Below are 19,308 nucleotides of genomic sequence, written 5' to 3' on the forward strand. Positions count from 1 at the left end.
AATAGATGATAATTATTATAGATCTAGAACTTAATCGGTTATCCCTCCATATCGCTACAACCCACAATCCGCTCAGGAAATGATACTAAATGTGTGTATACTAAAAGACGATGTGCAGCATTTGGAGACGAAAGAATCATGTTGAAATGATCTTCGAACCGATGATATTGCCACGTCCACTGAGAAAAATAAAACCAGAGACAGTTGACGTACATCAGATTTGGATCATATATTAATTCTGGTGTGAGGAATCTGCATGTATAACCTGGTAATTTTTACGTGTTTTTTAAGAAAGAATTAGTGCTGTTTTCGTTTAATAAAAGGAACAAAAGAGTACAAAATCACTCAAAACCGAAAAAAGAGAGGAGGCAACAGCTCAAGCTTTCCAAGAAAGAAGAGCATAGAACCCCACCACCACCACACCCGACTACAAGAAGGAAATGATAAAGGAAACAAAGAGAGATCCTACTAACATTGATATCGTCAATCTGGGCAACACGAGGGAGGTTTTCGACTTCCACTAGTAGGAAAATCCTCATCAGTAGCGCACCAAAATAGATTTTTTGTGGCGCATCGGCAGTGCGTCACAGAATTCACGCCATTAAAATGCTAATTCTGTGGCGCACCAGTCTATGTGCCACATAATTCCCATTTTTAGTGGCGCAATGTGGTCCATGCGCCACATAAATTAGGTTTTATTGGCGCATTTTGTAGTGATGCACCACAGAAATAGGTACGTCACAGAATTATGTACATGTGCGCCACAAAATTAGTGACAGGTATTGACGATTTTTTTTTGCCCTCGATACAAATACAGGGTATATCACAGGATTTATACAACAATTATACAGACATGATATAAACAGTAATACATTTTACATGGTATATGAAAACATGTCATCACATTACTTAGAGCATGATACATATAGTGGCAAGTGTCAAATTTTTACAACAGTCTTAATTGGTACAAAGTTCATCATCTCAAGTTACTAATGAAGTGGTCACCGACCGCCGCCTACACTAGGATGAAATAGAGTACATCCGCGATGATGGTGAGCAAGAGCGGGAGCACGACGAATGTCTTCATCTTGTTCTTGTTCGACTGGTGGTTCCTCCACTTGACAACCGCCTTATGTCTAGTCGCTATTGCCGTTGAACTTGTGCACCTATTTCTTACAGTTCTCCCACTCCTCGTAGACTCCTGGAACCCGACCCTCGAACACCACGTAGTACGTCATCTCTGTAGACACAAGGCATATTAGTATATAATGCCACGGAAAGAATTAGAGGGTTCACATGCATATATGTTCACAAAAATTAAAGCAAGAAAATAATAATAAACCTAAAAGATATATAGCATCGGTATCACAAAAGTAAGTTCAACGACAACGACCACAATAGTAATTGAAATCCAACAACGACGACCGTTTTGAGTCCATCGATACAAAGTAATGGTAGGCACACCGGCCTCGATCAACGAGACATCTTCTTCAGCGGTGCCGGGAACGTCCTTCGATCACCCTGCCTGTCTAGACGTTCTTCGATATCCCTCTGACACAACCCTCTAAGTTGGTGTAAGGACCCCCTCTTTTGCTGACATCTTCGATGATAAGACTAGCATTGACTAAATTGGCTAGAAGCCTCAAAGGCACTGTGTTAAAAAAAACTTCATTGTATGGTATGGAAATGATAACTTTCCTGAGTTTTTATGCACCTCTAAAGCCTGGTGTACTGTTGTTTTAAGTGTGTACTAGCCATGGGCATGGGGTGTAAATTTGACGTCATTAAACTAAATAAATTGAACTAGCCAAGGTTTGTTCTGTTTACATAGAAGCTAAATAAATTTCCGTGGTGACCTTGCAACAAAGCAAACTATGTGTATCATGTGCCTGTATAGATGGACAATTCTTCATGTTAAATAGCATTAACATGTGTATTAAACTAACTGAGAGATGAGAACAAGAACATTCAGTGGCTTGAGGCAACATTAGCAGCAATATCAGCAAAATGACATGCTAACACTCAAATAACTGCAGTAGAGTGGGAAATAGAAATTCACCAGTACCGCCAAATGCACTTGAGATACCCATATTTTTTCTTGCGAATCAGAGAGCTTCCCAACTAATTGACCCAAATAAAGAGAATAAGAGCTCAACCTGGTACCTTATTTCATTTGGGAACCGTGTGGAATTCTTGATGTCGCTCCCAATCTTCTCATATAGATTTTTATCATTTCATTTTTAAACTTCAAAGTTCAAGTATAAAAGCACATTTTGGGGAAACCCATGGTGTATACCTAACCCAACTTATGTGGTAAATTTGACCTCATTAAAGCCCAAAAAAATTGTGCTCCATTTCCTGTGCTGAGTTGCCCCTAGCTTTTCATAGGCTATCCTTACATTGACAAGTTGCGACGACAAACTGGTTTGCCCTATTTTCTTTTTTATTGCAGAACAGAAACTTAAACAAAGAGCTGAGCTAGCCTATGATAACTCCCAATTATCCTAGAACATGGCACGATTTGCTCCCTGTTAACCCAAATTCCAATCCCTTATGCCACCTTGCCCATTTAAAACAACAACTGGCCGGCCAACCAACCGAAATTCCAGTACATCAGCTACCACTAGCAACATTGACATACTACTGGATCGAAACAGGATCGAATCCCGAGAGCTGTCGTCCAAAAATGGGCACCAGGTTAGCGGCACTAGGCGCGATTATCCCGGCACATGAACAAATCTATCGCGATTGCCGAGTGAGAGTGAGAGAGGAGTCGAGATGCCTCACCTTATTACCGACGTACGGCACCTGGGGTCCTTCGGGCTTGGGGTCGGGGTCGAGAGGAGAGGCACCCCGTCGAGCGTCGAGGAGACGACGACGACGGGGACGGGTTGGTCGACGAGGAGCTTGCGGCAGCCGACGAGGACGATGGGGTGGTCGATGAGGAGCTTGCGGCGGTGAGTGGGATCTGGCCTCTGGGTTGTGGCGGCTGGGATGGCGCCGGCCGATGTGCTCGTGGCGGCGAGGGAGATGCGCGTGGTCGGGGAGCTTCGCGGCGGCGCTAGGCTGCGGCACCGGCGGTTCGTGGCGTTAGGGATGCGCGTGGTCGGGGAGGTCCGCGGCAGTGCTAGGACAGAATGAAGGGGATGGAGGCCGAGCCGACAGTTTTACTAAGTGCAAAATTTATGTGGCCCAAACAACTTTACATGCAAATATCGATGCACCACACAAACTTTATGTATAAAGATAGTCTTGTAATCCCGCGCACACACTGCCCGCGCCGACAAGGGCTTTACTTGCAACAATCATCTATACACACCGATGGTCACACAAGACATATATATGCATGTCCCCTTCAACTACTCACCTAGTAGATTCGATACCGAGACGAGATCGCGATCGATGAGAGTGTGGTGTTGGACAAAAGGAGATGTGGGAGAGGAGGAGAGAATATGGAGAGGCTTGCCCTCACCAACAATTATATATCAACCAAAGTAGGTTCAACAAGTACCAAAAAAGGAGAAAAGTATGGCTAAAATGGGATGAGAGAGAAGGAGGACGAGCTGGGTGGAGGAGGAAGAAGAATGAAATGAGTGGTGTGGTAGGTAGGGGATTGGCACTGTATAGATCTTGGTCGCAATTTCTGTGACGCATCTGAAAAAATGCGCCACTAAACATAGCCTTTCTATGGCGCACCTGGCTAAATGCGCCACTAAAATATGCATTTCTGTAGCGCATCCCGTAACGTGCGCTACAGAAAGGCGTAATTCTGTGGCGTACGTCGGCCCCATGCGCCATAGAAACAGTGAAACCAATGATTAAGCGTGGGACCCACCATATTTCTATCGTTCATGCGGCTTTGGTGCGCCACAGAAATACTCTATTTTAGTGGCGCATATGAGAAGGTGCGCCACAGAAAATTATTCGGTGGCGCATGGTAATTTGGTGCGTCACATAAAGACATGCCACCTATAGATAGTTTCCTACTAGTGTTCCATCATCATCTTATTAGGCAAGATGGAAGCACTATGAACTTGATCGTCTTGTCGCCACCCAACAACACCCTTGAACAAGGGACGGGTGTCAAAGAGAATGAGGAGGTCCACGATGGATCAAACTCGGTATCACAACTTCAAATGGGAGCATCAGTATCTTCCGCCACTTCAACGACCAACGAAATCAAGGTGCACATCTCGACAGAAAAAGAAATAAGAACCACGCAACAAAGAGCAGCCATCACTTCCATATACCGCCATCATGAACATCAAACTAGCAAGCCGCACACATAACCAAGACGTCAACAAGCACAGCAGGGTCACATAATTGAAGATGTCCCCTCCAAGGAGGGTACAATGTGCAGAACACCATGGTCATTCGAGCCAACTTGAGCACAATATCAGATTTATTTTTGATCTTCTGTACTAGTTAGTGACTTGAACTTGATCGATTCGAGGTTTTCCACGAATGGAGATGCCGGCATCAGTTGAGAAACTATATCAATTACAGGGTGTCGTTCATTGATCGGTTCGCCTATAGATTTTTCTTATTGCACCCCGATCTTTGGTAGAGAAATGTGGGAGTGAGACCTCGAAGCCCGAGCTATGATCTTGTAACGTTGGAGAAGAAATGCGGCATCCATCAATGACAAGGAAGGCACATATATCTTTAATGAACTTCATGTGCAACCAAGGTTTAGTGCATCTATAGTTACCATGCTACGGTGCCTGGCAATAGCGCCAAATCAGTTGTATGGGGAACCGGCACCAAGGTCCGCATAGGGGGGGGGGGGGGGGGGTTTCTGCCTAGCTGCACCCCAAAAGGATTGCGACCTATTTTTTCACATACCATGTTTATTTGCAAAATTTTAACGCATAAAATAAAAATAGTTGTACAATAATGAAAATATAAATAAAAAATTCATACAATCCAAATAAAATAAAGTTTAACTAGCGAGATTCAAGTGGTAGTTCCGTTGAGTGCCCACATGTTCTATACCAGATCATTTATAGCTCTCGATGAACAACTTCATCATGGATTTCTTAATGCATGGCGGGAAAATCATCAAACTCCGTATGCTGCTGGTGATCAACAATGGCAACACGACCCTCGTGATCATACAAATGATCATCCCTTGTTTTACAATCTTAACGCCCACTCTTAGTGATTATGTTGTGCATGATCATATAAGCATGCATCACCTCCCACAACTGGTATTGAGACCAAGTAAGATTAGGCCATTAGCTAGGGTGCCGGACAATAGCGACACGGCCTCGGAGAACACCAAATTCCTTGTCGATATCATTTATGGAGGCCTCCTTGCTCGGAGCAAAGTGAGATTTTTTTTGACCTTGAGGCTTTGGTATTTTCTTCACAAATGTCAACCACCTTGGATAGATGCCATTGGCCAGGGAGTACCATTTGGTGTAGTGGTGGTCGTTGACCTCATAATTCCACTCTAGAGAATGGCTTTTGGCAAGTTTCGTAAACACTAGTGAGCGCTGCATCACGTCAATATCATTTTTAGATGCCTCCATGCCAAAGCAAGTGTGCCGAATTCAGATGTCATAATTTGGCATAGCTTCTCGCACCACACTGAAATATCCATGATGCCATTTGCACAAACCCTACCAAGAAAATGGACAGTTCTTTCACAACCAATGCATCGAATTGATACTACGAAGCATCATCGACAAAACCCCTTTGTGTGTTTTGTGCCATGATACAAGTTGTTTCCCCTGTAAGGATTCATAGCATAGAAAATAAAAAAAAATTCCTACGTAACAATGAATAAATCACCAATATATAATCTAGAAGATGCATGTAATGATGTGGTAGCATGTAACAATGCGATAACTTGATTTGTGTACCGTTCCAAATCGGGTGCGGAAGCTTAACGGTTCGTGTCAATGTAGACAATCATGATCTGTTCAATCTTGGAGATCCAAATCGATCAACTCCGTCGCTTGTGCGGCAGCTCTAAGGTGATGCACATGTACGACATGACGATGTCGGCTCCTTCTTGTTCCAGCAAGTTGGATTCGAGGTGGAGAGATCGCTCCGGCGTGACGACAGGGTGACGACAAACTTGACTCAAATCCAGCAGGGCTTCGCCTGGACTATCTTTTCGGAGTTCGCCGGAATTAGGGATCCGGCGAGATTCCGGTGAAAACATGGAAATAACGTTATATAAGATGCAAATATGTGGCAATATGTATCAATAAATTATAAAGTTCATTTATGCATTTTACATGCATCAGACGGCGATGCCTTTAAGAAGGTTACGATGCGGGACGTTGCCATCGCCCTCCATGACCGGGGTCAGAGCACGGTTTTCACTGGCAGCCACGCATCTTCAAACTCGCTGCTAGGACCAGATATGGGATTAGGAGATCGCCACAACCGGCCCCAATCTGGCCGACCGCCTCCGACGGAGGAGACGAACACCAACGCTATGCACGGAGCCGCTGCCCTACAAATCCTCATGATGCAGTAGAATCCCATGATGGCCTCACCGCCGACAAATCATCAACAAGTGCCACAACACAAAAATCGAAGCCCTTCCATGCCCATCCGGGCCCAAATCAGGGCCGATCTCCACGCAGCCGCCGCTGCCACCCCGCATCGCCGCATCAGAGGAGGGATGGTTGGATGCTGTCGTTATGCCCATCTGTCCATGGCCGAGGAGATTTTGCCGCCACCGCGCCACTAGGGCTTTGCCTGACAGTGGCGGCGGGGGAGGAAAGAGCACTCGGGTAGGGCAAGGAGGAGCCCCGGTGGCTGCCCTAGCGCGGCGCAGTGCCGCCGCACAGGGGAGAGAGGAGGGTTACTGGGTTACGTAAAATATTGTCGGTCAGCTACGCTCATATGAGATGGCGTTTTGTACAATTTGTCCTGAGGTGAGCATGTATCATAGCAGTTGTAGAAAATGGTCTAGCTATTTAGCAATAAGGCACTGAAACAAAGCGGGAGAAAAGCCATCGGGCCATCAAGATTTCATCTCACGCCATGGACGTGATGGGCGGCGTAGTGGCCGGTGCTGGGTGGCCCAGGTGGCGCTGGTAAATGGGCCGCGGGTCTGCGGGGGCACGACAGCGGTTGGGGTCTAGGTGGCGGTCGACTACCGGCGAATCATGTCGACGAGGGCGGTGGCCGGCTTGTAGAGGAGGGCGCGACCGGAGGCGACGAGGAGGGCGGCCGACATGCGGTTGAAGAGCGGGCGACCGACGTGTTGTTGAAGAACGGGAGGCGCGGAATCGAGCCAAAGGTGAAAATGAACCCATATTTTCGTGCTTGTGGGAGTCTGGGGGTGCGTGGGGCGGATGGGTTGGTCATTTTGCGGGATAAGGTTAGACCGATCGGAGCTTCACAACCGGGCTTGGCTGAGGTGGCTTTTTGGTATGAGGTGGGTGAAGCCCAGATACACTGACCCAGGCTAACAAACACATGTATTTCTCAAATTCCGTGTTGAGATAAGATTTTTCTGAGTTGGCCCGGGCTACCAAACACCCCCTAGTGGGGGTTAGGGTTAGGGTTAGGGTCGGGTTGTGAAGCTCGATCTGAGCTTCAAACCCGGGCTTGGCTGAGGAGGCTTTTTGGTATGAGGTGGGCGAAGCCCAGATGCACTGACCCGGGCTAACAAACACATGTATTTATCAAATTCCGTGTTGAGATGAGATTTTTCTGAGTTGGCCCGAGCTACCAAACACACCCTTAGTGGTGGAGATGGGGGCGGGGCACTTGACCGTTCCTACGACAGAGTCCATCTCCAGCAAATGGCGGTGCTGCGCTCTGTCGGGACATGACTGCTGATGCTGTGAAGGTCCTCGCTAATGTCGGCGAAGTCCAGGATCCCACGAATTGCATCGGAGTACGTATTTTAGTGGAGGGAGCCCGCGACCTCGTGGACCACATCTTGGCCATACTTTGTGCTACAATGAAAGCTGGGATGGAGGCAGATGAGGTGGGACGGTCCATCCGTTTCAAGAGCTGCAGCTGCAGTTCGGGCTGAGGAAGGCGTCAAGCAGCCGGCGGCCGCTGCTGAGCTCTAAGCCCGACACTGAGGCATTGACGCGGCTGAGCTACCGCAATGGCGGCGTGGAAGGTGACTAGGATAATGTGGTATTGGATTGGAGAGTCTGCATGAGACGGACGCGACCAGAAGCAGGGTAACGTGGTTCACACGACGTTCACTGAAACCATGCCGGCACACGGGGGTGAGGAGGTGAAAACAACATGACGGATCTAGACGTGGCCATCTAGTCTTAACCACGTGGAGACCTAAGACTGGTTGAGACGTGCGTGAGACCTTCGAAGGTGAGGGATATTTTTCCATTATTATATTAGGAAATGTAGATATATCTTACTTATTATCTTTTTTTTGGCGAAAAATCTTCCCTACTTATTATCTTGGAAGCCTTTTGGCTTGGGTAACAATTTTGTTTCCAAGATTAAAAAAAAAGCTCAACTTGTTGCTTTTCCGGCCCATGAGTTCCGGCACAGGCCCATCAGGTTCACCGGAAATTTCCAAGGGTTCCCTTCCTCTCTTTATATACCAAATCCCTTGGCATCCTCCCCTCCTCCGCCTCAGCCTCGACCTCAACCGCCGCACCATCTTCGCCTTGTAGTTCCTGCGATTCCGTCTTCTCCTCGATTCCCTCTGAATCGATTTCTGTTTGACAATCGATTCTTGTTCGAATTCCAATCGCAGGAACCAGATCTACAATGATGAGTGGAACCAGATCTTGTTCGAATTCCAATTTGCCGGAGAAGCGTAAGCAGCACCTTTACCTTGTGTTTGATGACTGGAACTCTGGATACTCCATCCGCAAGGTGAGCTTGTCGCGCCGCTCAGGCAAACGCTCTGAGCAATCGTCCGATTCAGGAGAAGACTCTGAGCAGTCTTCCGGCTTAAAGCCCTTGCCAGTTTTCATGCGCATCCGGGCGCTGCGTGGGTTTCCCAAGATGTTCACGTCAGCCTTTGGCACCAAGATCATGGCGATGCAACCATCTCGTGATATGATGGCCGGAGTCCCAACTATCGACGTCCAGGATCGTACCATCTCCTCCGAACCTCCACCAAACTTTCCGGATGTTCCACTCTACATCCCCGTCAGCGATGATAGGCTATACGCTCTGGATATTGGCTCATTTGAAATCCTCCGGAAGCCGGAACCCAGTGGACTGTGGATGTGGAGGCGACTCAGTTGTCTTCCATTCTCGATTTCAGCTGTCTCTTCCTACGCCGTGCAACCCGATGGATGCATCCTCGTCAGTACCGACACTGGTGCCACCTTCATCTTCGACACCAAGGAGGAAGTGTGGAAACTATGTGGTCATTGGGTGTTCCCCTTCACCGGCCAAGGACACTATGACACCTCCCTGGATGGCTTTGTCGGTCTCTCCAATTCCAAAGACCCGGAGAAACTTGGGTACCTCTGCTGCTGCACCATGGCCAGCACCACGACTAGCCAAGGATTGCAGCATTCCCCTGATTTCAAGTGCACCAAGACCAAGGTGTACAACAAGGACCTAGCTGAGGGGCAGCAGCATGTAAGTGCCACCCTTGTGCACATGCGCCAGGGCAAATTCTGCCTTGTGGAGTGTGTCTGCACTGATAACACGCCGACTGATCAGGATGAGCCCGTGGTGCCGCTGTGGGCTGATATGGATGATTTTATTGGAGGCGGGCCCCAAGCCGGTCGTTTTATGTATCGTTTGAAGACCTTCTCCCTCAGTTATGACAGGAATAGAGACCTCAAGCTTCGACACTGCAAGGTTCGTTGCTACAGCCTGCCTCATGAAGCAAGAATTGGTTCCATCCGTCAGGTTCCAGTGGCATTTTGGCTGTGAAATGAAATGCTAAAATCATGAGATAAATGAGTTCCTATGTTTTCAGCTTCAATGTTTTAGTTTGGTGTAATCTCAAACTGTGTTTTTCGTGGATCCTGTGCTCATGTGTGTTTCTTTTCTATATGGTCACTCAGCTGTCGTTGCTTTTTTAATTCAGTGTGTAATCTCAAGTGTGAACAATATGTTTAAACTCAGGTATTATTAATGTGTGGCTTTTCTATGTTTTAATTTAATCTGTAATCTCAACTGTGATTCTGTGAACAACATCAATGAGGATTGCATGTATAAGCTGTGACTTTTTTTTGTGTAACCTTAAGTTTCACAGAAAGCTTTAAATTACAAAGTACTAGAAACACCAGCGTGGATTTGCCGCGCCCGCTATGGTGGAGACCAGCCCTTTGTATTTCGTATTAGGTTCACATTTTATGAGCCCCAACCCCATTTGTATATTTTTCCTAATTGCATTGACAAGATTAGTGTTTTTGGGATACATCTTTTACATGCATCGCTATTTGTATGTGACGAAGTCTGTAGGAAAGGTTAGAACTAAAATGTTACAAATTACCGTAATAAGATACTTCAATATACATGTTGCGTGACGATCTTTTATTTCAGCACAGTGCATCAAGTGTAGTACCATGGCACTTCATATAGAAAGCACATACGTGATTGATTGTACATGGATGTTATTATTTAATACATGATTCTTTTTTTTAATAATATTTTTTCGTTAATTTTATAAATAATACTTGATTTTGAAATTTTTCAAAAATAATACATCACCGGGCTAGTGTTCCCCAATTAGCATTAATCGAGTTCCTGAACCCAATTAGTGCTAATCAGGGAACACTAACCCGATTAGCATCAAGCACATGCATGCATGCATACGCAGCCTAGGGGGCAGTCGGGTTCACTACAAGAATGGGCTGATATGCCGACGGCCGGGAACCCTCGGCGTAGTCGGTTTTGGCCGTCGGCGTAGGCTACGCCGAGGGCAGCCCTCGGCATAGCTCCTCGGGCAAGGTCAGCCTCGGCAGAGTCACTATTGCCGCGCTACGCCGACGGCAAAACCCTCAGCATACAAATTTAAAAAATTCAAATTTTCTTTTTCAAAAAGAATTCGAAAAAAAATCTTTTTTTTTGCTATGCCGACGGCAAAACCCGTGGCATAGAGTTTTAATTTTTTTTTAAATTTTAATTTGTTTCACACCATTTCTTTTCTTTTCTTTTCTTTTTTTACTTCTTTATCTTTCACCCAAGACACTTTTAACTCTAAGTACATTTAATCTTAGGTCAAATTACAATCATGGTTAAACTTTCCAGTCGGTCACCCATTCTCACACTACTCCAGCCTCAGCACGCTTAACTTCTTGGTTCCATTCGGATGAGCTTCCATTAAAGAATGACACCATGTTGATAATAATAGCATATCAACCCTATTAACCCTTGGACCGTGATGTCACACCTCTTTATTTTTGAATTCCAAACAATTACTTAAGTAAACAACAATGAATATATAAGTAATAATAATATTGAATTCAAATAACAATAAAATGATTTTATTTTTTGGTCTTTTTCTATTTAATATGGAATAATTAATATATTTAAATCGGAAAATCGAAATTCCACAAATAATATGTCTAAATCGATCAGAAAAATAAGAGGAATCTAAATATAACATCCAGATCATCTTTTGAACCTAAAACTTAGAGGAATACAAATATGACGTCCAGTTTGCTATCTGCCGAAAATCCCCCCCCCCCCGGAGATGCGGAATGGCCGTATCGGGCGCGCTGGTGCACCGTTCGTCAACGCGCTAAACGGACAAAAATTAGCACATAAAGTGATGTTTTATAGACCTAAAAACATTTTTCCCAGAATTTATTGAGCGACGGAAAGTGTACCCCTAGTTCAAATCCGGTCAGTTTCCAGCGGATTCGGCCGGACACCGCAGGAAGCCGCAGGGATTTCCAGATAGCTAGCGCGCACATATGGCATGTGATATGTGGTGCGGAGGCGGTGTCCTACCACTACGCGGAGGTCTCGCGCAATACTAAAATGCGCCCCATGTAGCTGCTTCAAAAAAATAAACGTTTTGGCACCCTGAAAATGAAAAAACCATCGCCCATGGGTCGGATTGGAAATCCTCTCCCGGGTCCTTGCTTCCCATCCCAGGAACCATGCACGTGCCAAATAAGGCCTCGTTCCGACAAACTGTGCGGTGTCACGGGCCGTTTCCTACTCATTTCCCCTAAAAGCCATAGAACTCCGGACGTGATAGCCCTATTTGTGAAGGGTTTTCCAAAATAATTGTCGTATCCCAATTCAAAAATTTCGAGTGGTTACTAGGACACATAAAATGACAGTATGCGAAGCCGCAGGATTTTCTGACTTTCTTTAAACTGCCATTGGCCAAAACGCGGCCCCCGGGAGATGCGGCATGGCCATACCGGGCGCGCTGGTGCACCCGTTCACCATCGTGCTAAACGGAATAAAATTAGCAGATAAAGTGATGTATCGTAGACCTAAAAACATTTTTTCCGGAATTTATTGAGCGACTGAAAGTGTACCCCTAGTTCAAATCCGGTCAGTTTCCAGCGGATTCGGCAGGACACCGCAGGAAGCCGCAGGGATTCCAAGATAGCTAGCGCGCACATATGGCATGTGATATGTGGTGCGGAGGCGGTGTCCTACCACTAAGCGGAGGTCTCACGCAATACTAAAATGCGCCCCATGTAGCTGCTTCACAAAAAAAACCCGTTTTGGCACCCCGAAAATGAAAAAACCTTCACCCATGGGTCGGATTGGATATCCGCTCCCGGGGCCTTGCTTCCCATCCCGGGGACCACGCACGAGCCAAATATGGCCTCGTTCCGACAAACTATGCGGTGTCATTGGCCGTTTCCTACTCATTTGTACTAAAAGCCATAGAACTCCGGACGTGATAGCCCTATTTGTGAAGGGTTTTCCAAAATAATTGACGTATCCCAATTCCGACTTTTGGAGTGGTTACTAAGACACATAAAATGACATCATGCGGCTCCACGGGATTCTCCGACTTCGTTTAAATTGTCATCTGGCCAAAACGGCCTCCCATGGAGATGCGGTATGGCTGTACCGGGCGCGCTGGTGCACCCGTTCACCATCGCGCTAAACGGAATAAATTTAGCATATAAAGTGATGTGTTGTAGACCTAAAAACATTTTTCCCGGAATTTATTGAGCGACGGAAAGCGTACCCCTAGATAGCTAGCACGCACATATGGCATGTGATAGGTGGTGAGGAGGCGGTCTCCTACGACTACACGGAGGTCTCGCGCAATACTAAAATGCGCCCCATGTAGCTGCTTCACAAAAAAAAAACGTTTTGGCATCCCGAAAATGAAAATACCATCGCCTGTGGGTCGAATTGGAAATCCGCGCCAGGAGCCTTGCTTCCCATCCCAGGGCCTCCACACGTGCCAAATATGGCCTCGTTCCGACAAACTATGCGGTGTCACATGTCGTTTCCTACTCATTTCCCCTAAAAGCCATAGAACACCGGACTTGATAGCCCTCTTCGTGAAGGGTTTTCCAAAATAATTTCCGTATCCCAATTCCGACTTTTGGAGTGGTTACTAGGACACATAAAATGATCCCATGCGACTTTGCGGGATTTTCTGACTTTGTTTAAATTGCCATCTGCCAAAACGGAAACCCGATGACACATAAGAAAGTGTTTAAATTGGTACTATGTTAACATGGTATTGTACATGATTCAAGTATGCATGATTTTTACATAAACGGATAGAGGATGTTTTTCTGAACATTTTGATACTTTATACGCATTTTTCTGACGTCATATGAATTAGTTATGATTTTTTACAAAATTAGATAAATTTGAAGGATGGCCTATGCCGAGGGTGGCCGGCGTAGCCCTGTCTACGCGTAGGGCCAAAGATATGCTGAGGGCTGCCCTCAGCGTAGACCTCGCTACGCCGACGGCAACTCTACGCCGAGGATCGTTTCGGCAGGCTGGCCTGGCCAGGCCATACGCCGACGGCCCCGACTTTTGTCCGTCGGCGTATAAAAGACCCTCGGCATATCGCGTCATTCCGGTAGTGGTTCCTCTACCCCGAATAGTACTAATCAGATTTCTCTAACCCGATTAGTACTAATAGGGTTTCCCTAACCCGGCGGTGTATTATTTTTGAAAAAATTTAAATCAAGTATTATTTGTAGAATTAATGGGAAAAAATATTATTAAACAAAATCGCCCACCTCGATTCATTCGTTTGGCCCCAAAGTGGCCCCAATTATCATAGTTACATTGGTTTTACAGGTACACATTTAGAGTTGCCCTTTGCTGAAAAAGAGAACTTTTAAAATGAGTTACTCCGTTTTTTTTCGAAATGGGGGAAATATCGCCCCAGCTTCTGCATTCAAGGGATGCACACGGCTTTTCTTATTAGATTATTCACAACACCTTACCAGAGCAATACAAAAGATCAAACTCGAAGCCACCTCGCTAAACCTACAGAGGGATGAAGGGGGTGACAATTCACCAACTCACATCAACCAAAACCAAATGTCTTCCCAGGCCGCCCAATAGCAGATGAGAAGCACATCCAGTCAAGCAGACTCTCAGCATACGCCAACGCACACGCCATAGAAGTTGCTACCGCCGTCTTCCTCGACTCCATCTTCAAGAGAGATCATCGCATTGACCATGCCAGGCCTGCCATCGATGCCGCCACGGCGCCAGACGACTCCACCATCCTGCGTGAGTCCATCACACTGCATCCGTCCCGAGACACCACTGCACCATGCCGCGGCGACTCGACGACGCCGACACAGCAAAAGCACACCGCTCCACCTCAGCACCACCGCCATCCGTTGTCCGCTCCAAAAATGATGCCCCCAACAGGGAGAACGGCATTGCGCGCCGCCATCGTCCGATCCGGGAGACCCGGGTCTAGGGTTTCCCCTGGAGCAGCCCAGGCGAAGAACGCATACTGCAGAGACAATGCCTTCAACAAGGTAATGACGAAAAACGCCGCCATCATCCTCCATGACCGAAGTCCGGGCCGGCTTTCACCGGCAGCTGCGCCTCGCCATCGGGAGCTAGGCGACGGATCGCGAGATCCGCCACGGCTAGCCACACAACTAGCCGATCTCCTCCGGCGAGAGAGAAAACCACCACCACGGTGCCATGGTCAGCGGCACCAGACGCCCGCCACCTGCCACCAGGTCGACTCCGTACATTGCTCTATCGAAAAAACTTCACCAAGCATCACTGTTTTGTACACATATAGAGTTGCCCTTGGAAGTCTTGAACGCCATAGACTAGCCTGTCTTGCAAAGAGCAAGGAAGTGAGAAATGCCCATGGCTTCATATGGCATCATTGTGAAAGACTACTTCATTCCATTCATAAAAAAAAAAGACTACCCCATTCCATAACTGCCAGCAACATAGCCCTACGAAGGTTCGAGGAATGTGGCGTACGGGAACCAGCATTGGACAGCCTGAGCTTGTGCAAGTTATTTACATGATGATTTCTCTATGTAATAATGTAACCGCTACAGAGTACGGGAACCTGCATTGGACACCTGAGCTTGTCCAGCCCTTATTAAGAAACCGATATCATTCGCAGACACATGGTAGAAAGAGCAACAATAACAGCAGCTGTGGTATCATATCATAAGGTGTTTCCTGAAGAAAATACCAGGCCTCCAGCAGAACAGACTACAGAGTGTAACAAACAGGCATATGAAGATATGTGAAACAGCAGACACTGAACTCATTGTATTTCACAGAATCTGAATCGATTACATCTTACATGGACTGCAGGCAATTTAACAGCCATCGACACTTTATTGCGATGGTGGCATGATTATGGTGAATTACAGGATTTCCTGGGAGGGTCGCTCACCTGGGCATCTCGTTACTTAATTCAATGCTGTACATTGCAATGCACATAGATTACTTGATGACACATCTAAGAGACAGCCCTTTCTGCTCTACTCTTTGATCTTAATTACCTGAAGAGAAGAAACTAAGATTAACAACTGACAGGGGCGGTTTAAAGGGAGCAATTTCAAAAAGATGGAAAGGGGCTATAAGCTAATATGACTAATTGACCTCATAACTAACTAATACTGATTACAGTGCTTAATGAAGAAGATTGCTGTTGGCCATGCTCATTTGGTTCCTGTATCTAGACATGCTACCTGTTTCTGGCAATAAAAAAATTCAACCAGGGGTGCTTGCTAGCCATTTTCCAAGAAGCGAGTTATGTTTTGGCTTTACAATCTAGTCTTGGCAAGGATTTTGGATATTCAAGACAGATTTATTTCAAGTAGCTAGAGTTAAACAGCATTGCCAGCATATGATCTACTGGAGGAATGGAAAGAAAAATACCTTCATGAGGTTGGTACAGCCTGCGATTCTGAGGAGTTGACATCTCCCTTTTTAAGCTGACCACCCTTTCCCAGTTTCCAAGCATAGGAAATAGACTTGGTTCAACATAGAAAAGGTTCTCGTTAAGTAATAGGCCTAACATCATTCATAAATTGCCTTGGGAGGTTGCAAGTTATAAGAAACAAAAAAATGCATGCATGTCATATTGATCCGAGTCTGGAATAGAACAGTGGGTCGTTTATCTGGATAATATATATCACGAAATAGCTTTAATTGATAGATTCGTCCCTCATGAACAGTCTGCGAAAAATGCACCTCTTTGGTTTGAGAATAATAAAGCAAATGTATTATGTATCAAATTATGGGTATTGCTGCAGCATACATTGGGAGGACCAATGATAGTTCCTGTCCAGGACTGCATATATATGTCATCACCATCATCCATCCCATAGCTCACAGTTCCATCACCAATGCCCTTCTCACCACGTTCTAGTTCTTCTAGCAGCCTTAAAGTTTCTGGGAACTAAAGAAAACATCATAGAACAAAGTATGATCTAAATTATTAGCAAGCAACATTTTTTTTCGCGAAAACGCAAAAGACTTGCGTTTCGATGCATTGATAGATAGAAAAGGTTATATGTACATGTCCACGAAGGGACGAACACCCCGCACTACAACTCGACCCAAGAAAGGAGACCTAGTCTAGGGGAGGATCTGGCGGACACCCCGGGCTCCCGCGTCCGCCCATTGTTGCGCCTCGGTCTTGATGTCGTTGAGCAGGGAAGGCACCGAAGGCTGTGCGTTGTCAAAGATCGCAGCATTTCGGTGCTTCCAAATCCACCACGCCGTGAGCATGATTATCGACGATGTACCTTTGCGCAATTGGCGAGGAGCGGTCCGTACCACCTGCGACCACCACTCCGCGAAGTCCCCCTCCGAGGAAGGAGGCCCTGAGGTGGATCGAATCCACGAGAGGACCTCGAACCAGACCGTCCGGGAGAATGAGCATCCAGTGAGTAGATGCGTCATAGTCTCCTCGGATTGGTCACACAGCGGGCATCTCGGCGCATGTGGTAGACCGCGACGCGCCAGCCTCTCACCCGTCCAACACCTGTCCAGACAGGCCAGCCAGATGAAGAATTTCACCCTCGGAGGCACCCAGGATCTCCAGTTCAACTCCCATGATGCTGAGGTGATCCCCCCCTGAAAGAGGGCCTCATAGCAAGACTGGGAGGTGTACTGGCCGTCCGTCGTCCACAACCAGGTCATCGTGTCCTGTTCGTCCGAAAGCTGGATTTCCCTCAGTCTGCCCCAAAGTTGCACATATTGCCATAGTGCAAGGGGACTAGGTGCTCCAGCTATGTCGGGGATCCAGGTGCGGTCTACCAGTGCCTGGCGCACCGTACGCACCTTCCTGCGCCGTTTAGGAACCAGCGCAAACACCTCGGGCGCCATCTCCTTGATGGACCTGCCGTCCAGCCATCGGTCCTCCCAGAAGAGAGCGGACTCTCCGTTACCCACTGTCATCGAGGTGGAGGCCGCAAAGATGTCCATCTCCGCCTTTGAGAACTGCATGTCCAACCCACGCCATGGTCGTAGGGGGTCCGTGCGCATCCTCCATAGCCACCGCACCCTTAGGCTTATGGCCATCCGTGCAAGGTCGGGGATCCCCAGCCCTCCTAGGCTAAGCGGCCGGCACACCCTTGCCCAGTTAACATGACAGTGACCTCCATTGGCCTCTGCCCGGCCCACCCAAAGGAACCCTCGCAAGATCTTGTTGATCTGTTTGAGGATCTTTTTGTTCAGGGCCAGTACCATTAGCTGATGCAGCGGGATCGCCGCGAGCACAGCTAGGATCAGCGCCAAACGTCCGGCCTGCGGCATCATGGATGCCCGCCATGTCGGCAGTTTGTCAGCTAACCTGTCCAAGAGTGGCTGGAAAGTCTGGGCCGACAGATGCCTAGTGGACAGGGGAATACCCAGGTACTTCACCGGAAAAGGCGCTAACTGGCACTCCATGTGCGCCGCAGCAGCCACCGCTTCCTCATCCGAATAGGCGATCGGGGACACCAAGCACTTAGCGAAGTTGGTGCGTAGGCCGGAAGCCTGTCCGAAAAGCTCCAGGATGCCACGGACCGCACTCAACTCTCCCTCGTCTGGGTGACAGAAGATCACCACATCATCCGCATATAGCGACACAGAGGTCGCCAGATCCCGCCGCGCCAACCGTCGCAGCATACCCAGCTCCGCTGCCTTGGCGAGCACCTTGTTGAGCGAGTTCATCACTAGGACAAACAGCGATGGCGACAGGGGGTCCCCCTGTCTCAGTCCCCGCTGATGCCAGATCGGGGGGCCTGGCTCGCCGTTGAGCAGCACCCGATACTGGCCGTGGCCAGCAACAGAGAGACAAGCTCCCGGAACCTCGGCCCAAACCCTATCTTCTGGAGAACCTCCATGAGGAAACCCCAGGATACGGAGTCGAAGGCCCGGGCAATATCCAGCTTCAGCATCACCCTCGGCTCCTTCCCTCTATGCAGGAAACGAGCTGTCTGCTGGACCAACATGAAGTTGTCGTGGATGCACCGTTTGCGAATGAAGGCGCATTGATTGTGATCCACCAGCGACTCCATCCGAGATGCCAGCCTAGTAGCCAAAGTTTTCGCCGCCAGCTTGGCAAAGATATGAATTAGGCTTATCGGCCTGTAATCACCTAGCGCCATGGCGTCCGGGCGCTTGGGCAGCAGGACCATCAGGGCCTGGTTAAGGCCTTGGAGTCCGCGCCCACACATCGTGTAAAGCTTGTCAAAGGCCGCCATGATGTTAGCCTTGACCACCCCCCAATATTTCTGAAGGAACTCAGCCGTGAACCCGTCGGGGCCAGGAGCCTTGCCTAGCGGCAAGTGCTTGATTACTTCCCAAACCTCCTCCTCTGAGAATGCCACCTCGAGCTCAGAGAGGTCCTCTGGCGCAATGCCCAGGAAGTCCAAATCCAGCGAGTGCTCCCTCGCCACCGAGGTGCCAAGCAGGCCCTCAAAGTGCGCGAAGGTGGCTTCAGCCATG

The 19,308-nt window shown here is 47.6% G+C and overlaps 1 protein-coding gene and 1 long non-coding RNA gene across 2 annotated transcripts; both read right to left on the reverse strand.

Annotated features, from left to right (window-relative positions):
- Positions 1-885: 885 nt before the first annotated feature.
- On the reverse strand, positions 886-3,248 carry LOC127338878 (uncharacterized). Its single transcript, XR_007874532.1, has 2 exons — positions 2,788-3,248; positions 886-1,240 (listed from the first exon to the last, which is right to left on the reverse strand). It is a non-coding gene; the product is annotated as an uncharacterized lncRNA (long non-coding RNA).
- Positions 3,249-15,573: 12,325 nt separating this feature from the next.
- Positions 15,574-16,693, reverse strand: LOC127338879 (ubiquitin-conjugating enzyme E2 variant 1D-like). The gene is made up of 4 exons (XM_071827673.1): positions 16,631-16,693; positions 16,446-16,563; positions 16,249-16,383; positions 15,574-15,647 (listed from the first exon to the last, which is right to left on the reverse strand). Exons 1-4 carry the CDS (start codon positions 16,691-16,693, stop codon positions 15,574-15,576), a joined length of 390 nt encoding a protein of 129 aa, XP_071683774.1.
- Between the last annotated feature and the right edge of the window lie 2,615 nt (positions 16,694-19,308).

The sequence above is a fragment of the Lolium perenne genome, chromosome 3 (genome assembly GCF_019359855.2).
Source record: "Lolium perenne isolate Kyuss_39 chromosome 3, Kyuss_2.0, whole genome shotgun sequence".
Classification (NCBI taxonomy): Eukaryota; Viridiplantae; Streptophyta; class Magnoliopsida; order Poales; family Poaceae; genus Lolium; species Lolium perenne.

Bases quoted from the DNA above. Each gene is read 5' to 3' on its own strand.
- LOC127338879 (XM_071827673.1), bottom strand. From the start codon at position 16,693: ATGGATGATGGTGATGACATATATATGCAGTCCTGGACAGGAACTATC. The intron at 16,564-16,630 runs GTATGCTGCAGC...CAAACCAAAGAG, and splicing joins CTATCATTGGTCCTCCCAAT to GTGCATTTTTCGCAGACTGT. The intron at 16,384-16,445 runs GCATGCATTTTT...GAATGATGTTAG, and splicing joins GACTCGGATCAATATGACAT to GCCTATTACTTAACGAGAAC.